The following is a 16,218-nucleotide window of genomic DNA, read 5'->3' on the forward strand; positions in this document are numbered from 1 at the left end:
CACAAAATGGAGTTTGGTTTTGAATTACTCCTTTAGGTTTCCACCAAATACTTCCAGACTAAAACTTCCAAACCAAAGTCCCTACGCTGAGGCAAACTATTTCCTAATAGCTTGAAACTAACTCCTTTCTCCAGCAGAAACTGTTTTACACATCTAACTTCAATCAGGGCTTCTGCAAACTGAAAGTAAAAACTTTCCAAGCTTTGCGTTCTTCCCTCAAGCAAAAATAATTCCCGATCCTTCTAAACTGAAAACAAGCTAATGCTTCTCATTCTTTAATCTTTTCATTGTAAAAAATGTCCCAGTAGAAATAAATCCCCATACCAGCCCAGAACTTCCCCCTTTCAAACTATTTTTTAAAAAAAATTAATGACCCCAGTAATACTAGCAAGTTCATCATTAAACATCCACATATATACATATCAAAACCCACACGATTGGTTCAAATCCAAACTCTCAAATAAATGAAATTAAATTAGAGATAAATCACGTGTCTTACATCACACCAGTAACGTGGAATTTTTTTTTTAAAAATGGGGGAGCGGTATTTTAAATCCAGAGACATCCTCTGCCCGGTGATGACGGCCATAAACCAGTTTTCATTCAAGAGTCAGACACTAAATGAAGTAGCAAATCACTTGGGGGAGTCATCAAATGTTGACTTGGCAACTTCTGAAACTGACTTCAGAAGACAAAAACTGGCAAAAAAAATTTGAAACAGATTATTTATGACCATTACCAGAGGACAATGCACAGAAAGGAAGCTCTGATTATTTGTCATAGATTTTCCTCAATCAAGCATTGCAGATTTGAGGTATGAGAAGCAAAAAGAGATGCAGAAAATTTCATCACAAAAATCAAGTAAAAGCTGCTTAGGTCTTTCTATTGCTCTGTAAACGCCATTATGTACTAGTTCAGTTGTACTGTCCATTTTTATGCCAGACATTCTCTGTAATTCTGTGAGATCAACAGGCCGGAAAATCAAGAGCCTGATGTAACCAATTTTGCAATGAGTCCTTCTGTTCCTCCAAGCTCCATGTCCTGGAACTTTTAACTGAATAATCTATATACTAATTAAGACTATTCTTTTCCACAAATCTCAGACATTCACCAAGATAATCCAGTTCTATTTCATGATCAAGAACCCTGTAGATGTTCTCTGTATTTTGCCATTTACTCACCCAATGTTGCATAAAAGAGCGCACACCCAGGATTTTCCTAACAGTTCAGCATATCTCAAAACACTGCACGAACAGAGAGTTACTATGAAGTGAAATCTGTGCTCCAGCTATTTTTCTCAAAGCAAGACCAACAAACAATGATACATTTGTTCATGTGACATGGGCGTTGCTGGTCGGGCCAGAATTTATTGCCCATCCCTAATCGCCCAGAAGACAATTAAGAGTCAACCACATTGCTGAGAATTTGGAGTCATATGCAGACCAAATCAGGTTGGCACGTTTCCTTCCTTAAAGATATTAGTGAAACAACTTTTTTTTTCAAATGGCAATCGACAATGTAAGATCTTAGGCAGTATTGTTGAACAAAGACTTTGGAATGCAAGTTCATAGCTTCTTGAAAGTGGAGTTGCAGATAGATAGGATAGTGAAGGTGGCATTTGGTATGCTTTCCTTTATTGTTCAGAGTATTGAGTACAGGAGTTGGAAGGTCATGTTACAGGACATTGGTTAGGCCACTTTTGGAATATTGCAGCAATTTTCCTTCCTATCGGAAAGATGTTGTGAAACTTGAAAGGGTTCAGAAAAGATTTACAAGAATGTTACCAGGGTTGGAGGATGTGAGCTATAGGGAAAGGTTGAATAGGCTGGGGCTTTTTTCCCTGGAGTGTCGGAGGCTGAGGGATGACCTTATAAAGGTTTATAAAACCGTGATGAGCACAGATAGGATAAATAGGCAAGGTCTTTTCCTTGGGGTGAGGGTGTCCAGACTAGAGGGCATAGATTTAGGATGAGAAGGGAAAGATATAAAAGAGACCTAAGGGGCAACTTATTCACACAGAGGGTGGTGCTTATGAGTAATGGGCTGCCAGAGGATGTGGAGGCGGCTGGTACAATTGCAACATTTAAAAGGCACATGAATAGGGTGCTATTCAATTCAACCCCTCTGAATTGAAGGGTTCAGAGGGATATGGGGCTGGATGCTGGCAGGTGGAACTAGATTGGGTTGGAATATCTGGTTGGCAAGATATTCCAAGTTGGACTGAAGGGTCCGTTTCTGTGCTGTACATCTCTATGACTCTATGACAGGGGTTACATGGTCACCATTAGGCTAGCTTTTTATTTCAAATTTACATGAATTCCAATATCACTATTTACCACAATGGGATTCAAATCCATGTTACCAAAACATTAGCCTGGGCTTCTGGATTACTAGACCAGTGACAAAAGTACTAAGCCACCACCTTCCCTGGCAGTATAAGAGTCTGATGGTCTATGTTCCACCCAATTCTTTCTGCCATTGCATTAATCTCGGGGGTTTGCACATTGCAGCAGTTTCTGAAAGGGCAAGTCAATAGGTGCACATGCCAATCAGCATAAGCAGACTCTGGAGGAGTTGTGAAACCATGCCCCTCAGGGAGAGTATTGTTGGTGGTACAAGAACAATATACTGTGTGGAAACCAGAAATCTGAATAGAAAGAAAACATGCTGTAATGCTGAGAAGGTCAGGTAGTATCTGCGGAGGAAAGGGACATGATTTTTCTTGGCAGCTTCTGAACCCAGGTTGGAATGGTAGTTTGTGATATGTGGAGAGCAGTCAGTTTAATTATATGCAGCTCTAATTATGTGGAGCAGGACAGCTTAAATTGTGGTTTCACTTTATATAAACATGAATACTGATCTTGTGCAAGTGTTCCTACTTCTAGGCCAGAAATTCCAGGTTCAGCCCACCTCCAATGGTGGTGTATTATAACACGTCCAAACAATTTGATTAAAACTATAGTAAATGGGAATTTGTACTGAAACTGTACTGTGGTTTTGAAGTACATGCTTATAATGTTTCACAACATAAACAAATATTATACTGAATAAGGATTGGCTCTAGTATCTCTCTTCGCCAATTGGTTTTTTTTGGAATTTAACATATCAATCCTATTGAAATGTTGTGGTTCTGTTCGCTGAGCTGGGAATTTATGTTGCAGACGTTTTGTTCCCTGTCTAGGTGACATCCTCAGTGCTTGGGAGCCTCCTGTGAAGCGCTTCTGTGATGTTTCCTCCAGCATTTATAGTGATTTGTATCTGCCACTTCTGGTTGTCAGTACTAGCTGTCCGCTGCAGTGGCCGGTATATTGGGTCCAGGTCGATGTGCTTATGCCTCTAGGAATTCCCTTGCTGTTCTGTTTGGCTCGTCCTATAACAGTAGTGTTGTCCCAGTCGAACTCATATTGCTTGTCATCTGCGTGTGTGGCTACTAAGGATAGCTGGTCATGTCGTTTCGTGGCTAGTTGGTGTTCATGGATGCGGATCGTTAGCTGTCTTTCTGTTTGTCCTATGTAGTGTTTTGTGCAGTCCTTGCATGGGATTTTGTACACTACACTGGTTTTGCTCATGCTGGTATCAGGTCCTTCGTTCTGGTGAGTTGTTGTCTGAGAATGGCTGTTGGTTTGTGTGCTGTTATGAGTCCTAGTGGTCGCAAAAAGAGGAAGAAGAACACCTATACAGTGTATTCGCCAAAGACGGATACCCCCGCAATTTCATCAACAGATGCCCAAGGGAAAGGCAACGGAACGAGGACATACCACAACCCAAAGGACTAGCCACACTACCATACATCAAAATCACTTTCTTCCTTTCGTATTCCAAAGATAAAAGGACAACATTTACACTATTCTTTTCAATACATCTCTTGTCTTTCTCCTCTTTTTATCATTTCCAGCATATGCAGAGAATCAGTGGGATATTTCGAGCAGACCAGACGCTTACAAACCAACTGCTGATAAACTCAGCAAGTGGGTTGGGGGTGGGGGGGGGAATGCGGTGGGGGGAAAAAAAAAGAGTGTAGGGAATGCAGGCTACAGACTTCAAATGTTTGTTGTTAGCATTAAGACTGCAATGGAATGGACTTAATTAAAACCTTCTTGGAGATAACAACAGTTAGGATTACTGTACAGTCAAAACCAGTATCATACACTGGACATAAGTAATTCTATCTTAATAAAATATCCCAGAGGCACTGGCAGTGTAGGCAATACTTAAGAAAACTTCTTTCACACCTCCCTCATGTCTGTTCAGTTGGATCAAGATCAATATATACTTCCAAGACTGGCTATTTCTTTTTGCCCTTAAATTCTTCGAATTGAAACTTCAGTTTTACCATGTTAAAACAAAGCAAATAAAATGTTACTATTTGAATTTGAAAATAAACAACACTAGAACAAAACTCTTTCATACACTTCAATGTTGTATCAATTTTAGGTATTTTTCCCTAATGAAACAATTAGGTTGGTTTGAGAAAAACTTTAAAATATTATTTGTTGTTAAAATAAATATACCCATTTGTAGTTTTGAAATGCAAGACATTGCTTTCATCAGAATTGCTACCTTGGGGTGTTAAAGAGCAAGGGCTGAAATTGCTACTATCAACAGGACGCACAAAAGCAAAGAAACTTCAAGAAGTGATTAGCAAAGAACAGAAACCATTTTAATTAAAGAGGCCTAAAGCTATCACAGAAAGAGACTCATGTGAAATGATGCACCTTTGAATGTTCATTTATAGTGCAAGCCTAGGATATCACTTCCCTGTACTTCCAAAGAACAAAGCTTATTGTACATAACTGGCACCTCCAAAAACAGTTAACAAACATCTTATATTAATTGCTACTACTCCAGGGCCTCAAACAATTGCAGTGAACTTCAATAATAGTACTACATAGGAAAGGTGGAGGAGTAGTGGTAATGTCACTGGACTAGTAATCCAGAGTTATGAGTTTGAATTTCATAATGGAAGATGACATTTGAATTTAGTTAATAAATGTATTTTTTTTTAAATGATCTTAGGGTGACTATGGAACTACTATAGATTGTCCCAAAAAAAACCTACAGGAAAGAAATCTGCCATCGGCTCTTGGTTAGGTCTTCATATGACTCCAGACCCACAGCAATGTAGTTGACTCTTTAGTGCCCTCTGAAATAACATAGTACGCTACAAGGATCAAGGGCACTAAAGGGATGGACAATAAATGCTAGCAATCCTTACATCTTATGGTTGAATTTTAAACAAAAAGAGATACAAAGACAGTCTGTAATCAACATTTCTTCACACTAGCATTCTGAATTAAATTCAAATCTTAAAACTTCCCAGACACACTATAAATGAATACTTGTATAAAATTTTGTTGAAACATTAGGGGGGGGGCGCCTCCCCTCGGCTCTCGTGGGCTGGGTCCGGCGACTGGGAGGGGGACGGGGAACAGGTCAGAAAAGAATGTTTGTGGGCGGCACGGTGGCACAGTGGTTAGCACTGCTGCCTCACAGCGCCTGTAGACCCGGGTTCAATTCCCAACTCAGGCGACTGACTGTGTGGAGTTTGCACGTTCTCCCCGTGTCTGCGTGGGTTTCCTCCGGGTGCTCCGGTTTCCTCCCACAGTCACAAAGATGTGCGGGTCAGGTGAATTGGCCAAGCTAAATTGCCCGTAGTGTTAGGTAAGGGGTAAATGTAGGGGTATGGGTGGGTTGCGCTTCGGCGGGTCGGTGTGGACTTGTTGGGCCGAAGGGCCTGTTTCCACACTGTAAGTCTAATCTAATCTTAATAGTTGATAAACTGCAAAAGTGAGGGTCAAACAGTTTATGAATACAAATTCATCACTGCCTTGGTATATTTATGTAGCTGGTACTTTTCATTCCTCAAAAATAATGAACTGCATTCTAAATACCTTTCACATCCTCAGGACATCCTCAATTCCCTCAGATCCAAGGAAATACTTCAGATATATTGTTACTGTTGAAACGTAGAGGGTGCACAACAAGATCAATGTGAGACACACCAAATAATCTGGTTTTGGAGTGATAAATATTTTTCGGGAAACTAGAAAGATTGGTCTGCTCTTCTTTCAAAACTGCCATAGAATCTTTAATGCCAGGAGGATGACACTTTCAGTTAACATCTTATCCACCAGACATATCCAACAGTGTAGCGCTGGAGAGTCAGACAAAAAAGGAACTTTAAAAATGACTTCACCATACAATAAGTGTAACTAGTAATCAGTTTCTTAGCATTTAGTGCACTTGTGCATCAAAAAATTAAATTTTAAAAGCAAAAATGGAAAAAATTGGCAGCAATGACTACTGGTGATTAATTTAGTATAGAGGCATGATCAGCCTTCGATATAGTTCTTTTAGACAAGCACAGAACACTGTGGAATTCCATTTATGCTGGATGTAATTTACCCTTAAAATTCCATTCTTTCCTCCACTGATCTAGTTGAATTGTGCTAGAAATACTAACATTGACAGCCTCTTCTAACATGTAGCCAGTCTATGTTTTTGCATACAGTCCCAGCAGTGACTTGTCTTGTCTGACACTTAATAATAGTACTCCAAGTCTGAAGGCTCAAGTCTTAAAATTGGACTTAGGATCACAAACTGTCTGACTCAGACCTGCAGTACTATTACCAAGTGGCAGACATGTTCACTATTGGGACTCTGTGCAAAAACAGACTGTTACATGCTAGAAGAGGCTGTCAATGTTAGTGCTGACTGCCAGTGTGATCTATGTCCTTGATTCATGGGTCTTCATACAAAAAGCGCAAGCCATATTATGGTATCTTTACAGCAGATTTATTAATAGTCTGCTGTTGATTCATAATGAACTCTATGCTCCATGGACAGTGAACAAATCAAATAATCCAGCTACAGCGCACTGCATTACGTGTATCAAAACATCACGATCCAATTTTTCTGTATTCACCTTGTAATATATTCCTGAGCAGCCATTTATCCAAGTACAAAACATTTGAAATTGCAGCATAAAAAATTGATAACGTTCTGTGTTTGAACTCATTTGACAAGTGTAACCAAAATGAAGTTACCATCAGATACATGAACAGACAAATGCACTTTGGATACCTCCTCTTTCAGGTTGTATGCAGTACGACCAAGTTCTGCAATGCTCCTTAGTAACTACAGATCAATTTTTGAAATTCATTCAAGAACCTCATGGTACCCAAAGGGCTAATGGTAAAATTCTTGACAGTGTAATGAACAGAGAGATCTGTGTCCAGGTGAATAAATCCCTGAAAGTTGCCACCCAGGTTGATAGAGCTGTTAAGGCGGCATATAGTGTGTTGGCATTTATTGGTAAGGAGATTAAGATTCGAAGCCATGAGGTAATACTTCAGCTGTACGAGACACTGATAAGGCTGCAGCTTGAGTATTGTGTGCAGTTCTGGTCACTGCATTATAGGAATGGTGTGGAAGTTTTGGAAAGGGTTCAGTGGAGATTTACTAGGATATTGCCTGGTATGGTATGGTCTTACGAGGAAAGGCTGAGTGAACTGAAGCTGTTTTCGTTGGAGAGTAGAAGGTTGAGAGGTGACTTAATTGAGATAGAAAAGATAATCAGAGGGTTAGATAGGGTGGATGGTGAGAGTGTTTTTCCTTAGATGGTGAAGGCTAACATGAGGGGACATAGCTTTAAATTGAGGGGTGATAGGTTTAGGGTGATTTCTTTACTCAGTAGTAGGGATGTGGAATGTCCTGCCTGCAACAGTAGTAGACTCACCGACGTTACGGACATTTAAATGGACATTGGACATTCATATGGATAATAATGGAACGGTGTAGGTTAGATGAGCATCAAATTGGGGCTGGTAGTCAGCGAAGGTGAATAGATGTTCCTGTTGTGTGTTAAAATAACTGAACGCTGCCTTTTTATAAAATTACAGCTTATAAAAAAGCCTGTGTTTTAGGAGGGAATAAGGTATTCAAAGCACCGCAATGCGGGGATGGCGTGCATTTGGGAGCTTTAACCTCCAAATGGGTCTGTTGGATGGGGCATGGGGGTATTGTCAGAGGCTGTTCTACATTGTCTTTCCCCCTTTATTTATAACTTGGGATTTGTTTTAGGAGGGTTTGTACTGGAAGAAAACTAACTTAACTTACCAGTTGGAGTGCGGGTTGATCTCCACGTGTTTTTTTTTTTAGGTGGGGAGATCATCAGAGGCAGTTGCTACATCATGACCCCTTTATAATCTTGGGAGGGTCTGTAGTAGGGGAAAATAACCCAATTTCCCAGTTGGAGGGAGGGTTGACCTCCATGTATGTTCCTTAGTTGGGGATATTATCAGAGGCTGTTCCTACATAGTCTCCCCATTCCCACCCCCCCCCTATTTATAATCTGGGATTTACTTTAGGAGGTTTGTACTGGAAGAAAAAAAAACCCAATTTCCAAGTTGGGAGCATAGGTTGACCTCCACGTGTGTTTCTCAGGCAGGGATATTATCAGAGGCTGTTGCTACATCATCTCACCCTTTATTATCTGGGTTTTTTTGGGAGGGCTTGTAGCAGGGGAAAATAACCCAATTTCCTAACTGGAGAGAAAGCTGACCTCCACTTGTGTTTCTCAGGTGGGGATATTTCAGAGGCAGTTCCTACATCATCTTCCCCCTTCGTAGAATCTGGGATTTATTTTGGGAGGGTTTGTAGAGTCATAGAAATGTACAGCACAGAAACATACCCTTCTGTCCATTTCGTCCATGGCGACCAGACACCCTAACCTAATCTAGTCCCATTAGTGGGGGTTGGGATATAACCCAGTTTGAGAGAGAATTGACCTCCACGCGAGTTCCTTAGGTGGGGATATTCTCAGAGGCTATTCTTGCATCATCCTCCCCTTTTTATAATATGATTCAGGGACAAATTGGCATGGACAACTTGAACCGACGGGTCTGTTTCCATGCTGTACATGTCTACGACTTATGAGATTAGTTTCGCAGGTCAGCACAACATCGAGGGCTGAAGTGCCAGTACTGTGCTATAACGTTCTATGTTCTTACCAGAAATACAAATACATGCAACAAAGCAAGGAAATTAAACATCAGAGCACTAGAATGAGTGAAGAAACCAAGACATATTTAGTTATCAAGTTACCTATAATCATCATTGCATGTCTTTGGTGTACTACATCAAAACGGTTTACAAGAAAGCAACTTCCAATGTGGATAAGATTAAAACTTGTATTTTAAAGATGTTTCAGTGGCATGTTCAATAAAAATAACAGTCTCAAACTTGGCAAAATATAACATTTTATTGGCAAGTCCAGTTCTACACCTTACTGGCACCTCAAGATCATTTTCCACCTTAACTCCAGGGTACAGTTTCAGCATCTGGTGCTTCATTCAAAATGGGCAGCCTGAACATGACAGCCTACAGAAAGTGTTAGGATTTCCTTGGCCAGTGCAATGGGTAATTGAAGGGAGGGATGGTCAGTCATTGCTTCCTGGTGAATTTCCCCTGCTCAGGCCAATTCACATTTTCTCCAGATTCCCTGTAGCATTACCATCTGTGCTCAGGAGCTCAGTACTGAGACAAGGATTATGACGACATCGTCGTCTTAAAGGGTCAATCAGCATTCCAACTTAAAGACACATTTGCTAGAGCATATTAATTAAATGGGTGAAAGACTTCCTCAATGGTTCGTCTACATCAAGCAAAACCTTGGGGCTTTCGTGGTGCAGTGACAGTTTTCCTTCCTCTGCAACGGTAGGTCTAGGTTCAAGTCCCACCTACCATGAAGGTGTGCCATTACATGTATAAACAGACTGATTAAATCATTGTTTCACCAGTGAAACTTGCCACCTAATGCATGCAGGTATTAGCAATATGTAACATGACTGAGGGCAGTTAATGACAGGCAATGTGAAGTATTTAAATTTGACAGCCGTCACCTGCTCCACTACCACCTGGAAATCATCCAGTCACAAGTGTAGCCAAGTACGAAACACTGAGGAAGGCATCGCAGTGAAGCCTGACCCTGTTCCCACATAAACTAACACAAAACATTAAACTTGCATCTTCCAGCAGGAAATTGGTGAATGGATATCAGAAGCAGAAACCTGAATAGATTTACTTCTCTTCACTTCCATAACTCAGACTCTGCATCAGTCCACTGTCATCCTGGCTTAAAGCAGCTTCCCAGCAGAGTGAATCTATGACTGATCTTTGTGAATGTCTCAGGAGCCCCGTGGGCCTAGTGTTTACCCACTGATGCATCAATGAATTGAAGCTGCATAATGAATTATTAATATTGTAATTAGAGAAATGAGAAAATAACTTAAATCAGTCTTAAATTGTCAAGATAAATCATAGTTAAATAGTACTCTTGTCTCAGTGGGGAAGGAGCAAAAAATTGTGGCTTGCAGTGACAGTTTAGGACACTGTACACCCTTATCTCAATGACATGTGTTAACTTGCATTGTTAGCCTATACATTTTGCCAATGCTGGTTTTATTCATAAACAGGAGAAAGTGAGGACGGCAGATGCTAGAGCTCAGGGTTGAGCGTGTAGTGCTGGAAAAGCACAGCAGGTCAGGCATCCCAGCAGCAAGAGAATTGACGTTTCAGGCATACGCCCTTCATCAGAATTCTCCTGCTCCTCAGATGCTGCCTGTACCTTTCCAGCACTGCATTCTTGACTTTATTTGTAAACACTTTGATAAAGTAATTGAGAAGACTGAATGAGAGCTACACTGACAAGTTAACACTGTCTGGATTGGTCATCAAGTCCATAACATGAATTCTTAAAGTTGTTCTGGGTACTAATTAACAGGAACCCCACCTTCAATGTTTAACTTTTCACAGTGGAGTTATTAATAGATAAGTGAACCAAACAACTCTTTAAAAGAAGTTATTTGCAGTACGTTGGCCATTGTTTAAATCAAATCCTGTTTGTACATAATTTACCTCAGGTTGTTTCAAAGATTCTGAGCAAACAAAATTGGACACCTAGTCAGTCAGAAAAGGAGAAAAACAGAAGAGCTGATTAAAAGTTTATTTAAAGAGATAGCAAAGATGTTCTGGATTGGGATTGCATAAACTTTGAGCCGACACAGCTGAAGGCAATGTTGGGACAAGATATGGCAGGAATGTAAAGAGACCAGCGTGCTGGGGAGTATAGATTTGGAGGAGTTGCAAAGATATGGAGAGATAAAAGTTTAACACACTAGATTTTCAACACTAACACTTGGAGTGGCATCCCAAGCTGTTTTTAACTACCTTTTTGCTTGCACTGAAAGCTACACACAGGACCTAGTTCTTTGTAGGCAGAAAGAACATTGAAACTGGTGCAATCAATCAACACAACAAAAACAAAAATCAGCAATTTACTGGTTTGTTTCTCAGGGCAATACCTCAACCAGAGTCAAACTGCTTGGTTTAAAGGGTAAACAAAATCTGACAGGTAACTGTCAATCATGCATTCTCTATGGCAATACCTCTTCCAATTAGTTCACGTCAACCCAAGTTGCTCAGGTTCCACTTGCTGCAGAGACACGTCATAACATCTCTAACGGGACTGACTGGGTCTTTCAGTGGAAAGTTAAAAGCTGCTGATAAATTTAAGGCTTTACCAAACCTATATACTGCTGAGAAATGACAGCTTTTCATTTTGTCCTTCGGTCAATTTGCAAGAATATCAATTCAAGTGGGAAACCTACATCTAGATATTTTCTCATCAAACGGTGCTTGTATGCAAATAAACACAATGACCAACTGTTATGTAAAGTGCCACACACAAAGAGATGAACCAGTTAATATCATATAATTGTAGTTGGCAGTATCCAGGAAGGACACTGAATGCTCCCAGCTCTTTTACAAATACCAATATTTAAACATCACCCAAAACTGCTGAAGCAGGCAGCCCATATGCCTCACTTTAACATTTCACAAGCACAATGCCTCTAATATTCAGCGAGACACCACACCACTCTATAAAAATAATCAAAAGAACAAACTCTAGTCTTGGGCTGGGGCTTAAACCCACAAACTATTGGGGAGATGCAATGAAACTGAAGAGTTGCAAACAATTTTGCACAGTTAACATGCTCACTTTTGATGTCATGCATTGTTTTGTTTTTGAAGTGAAATACAAATGATGTGCTTTTCTGATGCCATACAATTTAAAAACAAACATCTGACCAAGAAATATTATGTGTAAAAACTACAACAGAAGTAAAGCTCATTGAATGCAAAGTCCACTCCTTCAATATTCAAACATGTTCAGCCTAAAATCTAACTACTTTGACTGTCAGTCATTAATAGATATGCCTCTGTTACTTCGGCTGCCAGATTATTCCAAATATATAGCTCTCTTCACAGGAAGAGACCATCTAGTATTCTTTCTAAATTTAGTTTTTCCAAGTTTATTTTTATTTGACAGATTAGGCTCCAAATGAGGCCTTTGAAATGTTAAGATGCTAACTTGTGTGGTACATCATTGCATGAGTTCAAACCTTAAATCACAAAACCAGGAGGAATTCTCCCAACTCCACCAAGCATGGTCAATTTTGATGGAAGATCACCAACCTGAAATATGTTACAGACATGCTGCTTGGTCTGCTGAGTATTTCCAGCATTTTTTTGTTTTTATTTCAGATTCCCAGCATCTCCAGTATTTTGCATTTGTTTGGGCAGTGTTAGATTGCATATTCAGTTGCTTCATTCCATTCCCTATTAGTTAAAGACCTGAACCAAGCAGTAAGTGGCTCAGGAACTAATTCAGTAAAACCATTGCTATCTGTTTCTCATTCTACCTGGTTGGATAAAAAAAATGCAGCTCATGCTTTCTGAGGCAGAACAAATGTACACCCCTGTGGATGAGGTCAATTTTTGATTGCTTCTATTAAAAGCAAAGCTGTTTTACATTAAATTGCAATAACTGCTGGCAAAATTTGATCTATACAAAATACTGTAAGTGAATGATTTGGGGTGCAATCTCCACAAAGGAGAATTTAATTAGGCTCAAAGCTCGCTACATGGGAGGAAGAAAGTACACTTGCTCACAACCGAGTACTGAACTCATGGAAGGGGCTGGCAAAGCAGGAGACTGGTGCTCCTATAAAGCTACAGTGTACCAATTCTATTTTATATCACAGGTGGCTAGTTTGATACTCTCTCAGACAGCATTAATTCGCTCACAATAATGGTTTCTGGTTGTACTGCAGGATGGTAGTCATATGCATTCAAAGAAACAAAAAATCTGATGCTCTCCATTTCTATTGAAAGAGTGCAAGGTGATCTAGAAGGGGAGTCTACTTTGGGAGTTTTATAACGCAGACACCTTCCACCCAGCAACTGTGACATTACTCTTAAGAGTAGGAAAGAGAAGAACATAGAAACTTGCTTAGAAATTGGGACCTGTGCCCAAAATGCAATCTTCTTCCTTGAAATCTATTTGATTAATCAATGCATTATCACATCTTGACAATCCTTAACGTCAGAATACAACCATGATAGGAAATGACCCAAAAGTGCATTATTTCACCACCACCAGTAGAACCTTACTAAACTCCAAACCATTGAGGTGGAAATCGTGTGTACAAGTGAACATTTAGCAAATGTAAAACCCTGTGCAGCAATTCAATCATTTTAAAAGAGGCAGATGCATTAATATTAAAGTGCAGTAAAGCAACCCTCGAAATAAACAGCAGTGTTTGGTTTTATTCACGACTCCTAGTGGATAACAGGAGAATTTTTATACCAATTTCTCCCTCAGAAACGAGAAGAGGAACAAGACAGCGTGCAACCTGTTCAATACAGAGGGGGGACAGCAGAATTTTAACAAAAAAAACCCACAGTTAATGAAAAGTTGTGAAGGAGATGATGTTATAAAAGGTAGGCGACCATCACCAAATCCCTACTCACAAAAAAATAAACAAATCTTTACCTTATTCTTGAGGCCACAGTGGCAGCAGACAGCCCAAAGGTAATGGACGGTCCTCCATAGGAGGATGATGAAGAGGCCGCCGAAGAAGGTGACCATGGACGAGGCGAGGAAGGCCCACCACATGCGCTGGTCATTGCTGTCGCAGATGTTGTCGGCGTCGATGGGGATGATGACGGGATCCATCTTCAGCAGGGCCGCGGAGTGCCGGCGGCTGGAGGTGGCGGTGAAGGAAGAGGAGGAGGACGAGGAGGAGGAGGAGGAGGCGTTTCCCAGGGCCATGGCTTTTTAGCAGCGGGGGGAGAGGGAAAGGCCGCGGCGGCGGAGGAGGAGCAGGCCCTCCGCCAGGCCCGGAGCCGCCATGGCAACCGACAGCAGCTTTCTCCCTCACACACACACACTAGGGGAGAGAGAGAGAGAAGCTTCTTCTCAACACTTCTCCTCACACAGTCTCCACAACAACTGACGCACGGACCAATTTAATAATCCCCAGAGCAAATTCCCATCAGTCAGGTTTATAATCCTGAGGGGAGAGAAGGAGGGAAAAAAAGAAAAATGATGGACTGTTTGTTTTCAAATGTCCCCCTCAGCCTTGAGCTGAGAAAGCCAGTTGTTCTTAATCTTCTCCCTTTCGAAGAGAGAGAGAGTTTTCGCTGGTCGCCTCCTTATACCTCTCTCTGCTGCAGCAGCAGGGGATTCCAGTCACATACATGCACACACAAAAAAATAGGTGGATTTCTGACTTTTCCTCAAGGGGAAGGTATTCTTGGGGGGAGGTGAGGTTTGGGAAAGAAAAAAAGAAAGCGTCCTTCCAGAGCTAGGAGATGGACAGAGACTGCTGCTTGGCTGCTGGGTTAGGTCCAACCACTCCCTCTCCCAGATCTGCTCACACTGGTTGCTGCTGCCTACTGACTGACTGAACAGGAGTAGCAACTGATGCAGATCAGATCAGCGCAGCCCCCCCCCCCCCCCCCCAAGCGCTCTCCTACTGATTGCATTAATCAGATTTTATCCCCAGCCCCTTCCATTTAATTCTATTTCCTGAACCTCTTCCCAACTAAATATTTATGCAATTGCACTCCATCCCCTAGCCCCCTTGGCAAAATTGCCGGAGATGATTCTGGTTACAATATTTCCCCCCCCTCCTCAATTCGATATGTTTGCGCTGCACATTTGCAGTTTCACCTTTCGCCTTGAAAGCGCATCTCCCTCAAATATCTCGGCCGACACTCCACCCCGCCACACCGATGCTGTTTCTTTTTGTTGCAAACTGTAGGATGTCACCTTATTTCTATAACCACCCCCCCAAAATATATATATATATATATATATGTGGTCGCGGATTTTGAGGTTTTAAAAATGGAAAATTAGTGTTGAGACAAAAGCTGAACAGTTGTTTTCCTATCGGTTTCTTAATGGTCGGTGGTCAAAGGTAGTTATGATAAAGATCCATTTATTCATCGCTACACGTTAAAGGACAATCGATATTGTAATATTTGACTGGCTGACATCTCGTGAAACAGGCAGAGACCCGATTCAATACAATGGGGCTATAATTAGTCATTTTCCATAGCTATAATTCAATGTCTTGCTGCTGTTCTATAAAATTCTCAATTCATTCCAACTGACATTTTCTACGCGATGATTTATCAATGACCGTGCTCAAGAGGTGGAGGCGATGTTTATCTCGAAGATTCTCCCATTAATTGTGTATGTTCAGCATCATATCGCGGGCTGATAACTCAAGATTGTTACAATCTATAACCCACATCATCACCGTCTCGCAACATGAATCTGTACAGTGGTACCAGAATGGTTGGATTTTAACCCCTTCCAGGGGTTGTGCGTGTTTCCTTATTTTGCCTCTTATTCTTTGGACCGACAAATAACCAGCCACCGGATCCATCTAAATAAGGAACACATAGGCATTTAGAGGAAGATTCGAGAGAACAGCTTCTGCCTCTCCAACAGAAGGTGGCACTTAGGAATCACGTTCATAGTTTTGGGGGTATTTTGATAGAAACAAATAGCTTATTGAACATGAACAGCGCGGGAGTCAATGCCTCATGTTCAACGATAACCAACTGTGCATCTTTGATCCCAGTCACCCACCCCCCGCAGACGTTCACATTAAATTCAGATTTCGCTCCTTTGCGCGAACTTATTTATTTTTCGAACGTTTTGTTCACAGCGCTAAATCGTCAGAAACAATAAAAGCGATGCAAAAAAAAGTTTGTTCCATAATACCGAAAACATTAACAACGAACGAAATGCTACAGTCTGGTAAACAAAAGACCATCACAAATTACTGATGCACAATTCTA

General features: G+C 40.9%; 1 protein-coding gene across 6 annotated transcripts in view; it reads right to left on the bottom strand.

Moving 5' to 3' along the window:
• kcnma1a (potassium large conductance calcium-activated channel, subfamily M, alpha member 1a) overlaps window positions 1–14,791 on the bottom strand; it is an 858,112-nt gene extending 843,321 nt beyond the window's left edge. For all 6 annotated transcript variants that reach the window (XM_060854015.1, XM_060854014.1, XM_060854016.1 and 3 more), the window contains exon 1: window positions 13,898–14,791. In XM_060854015.1, coding sequence (XP_060709998.1) covers window positions 13,898–14,176 — 279 coding nt within the window. In that variant the 5' untranslated portion in view covers window positions 14,177–14,791. The remainder of the gene's footprint in view (window positions 1–13,897) is intronic.
• Window positions 14,792–16,218: the final 1,427 nt, after the last annotated feature.

The sequence above is a fragment of the Hemiscyllium ocellatum genome, chromosome 43 (assembly GCF_020745735.1).
Source record: "Hemiscyllium ocellatum isolate sHemOce1 chromosome 43, sHemOce1.pat.X.cur, whole genome shotgun sequence".
In the NCBI taxonomy this organism is placed as follows: domain Eukaryota; kingdom Metazoa; phylum Chordata; class Chondrichthyes; order Orectolobiformes; family Hemiscylliidae; genus Hemiscyllium; species Hemiscyllium ocellatum.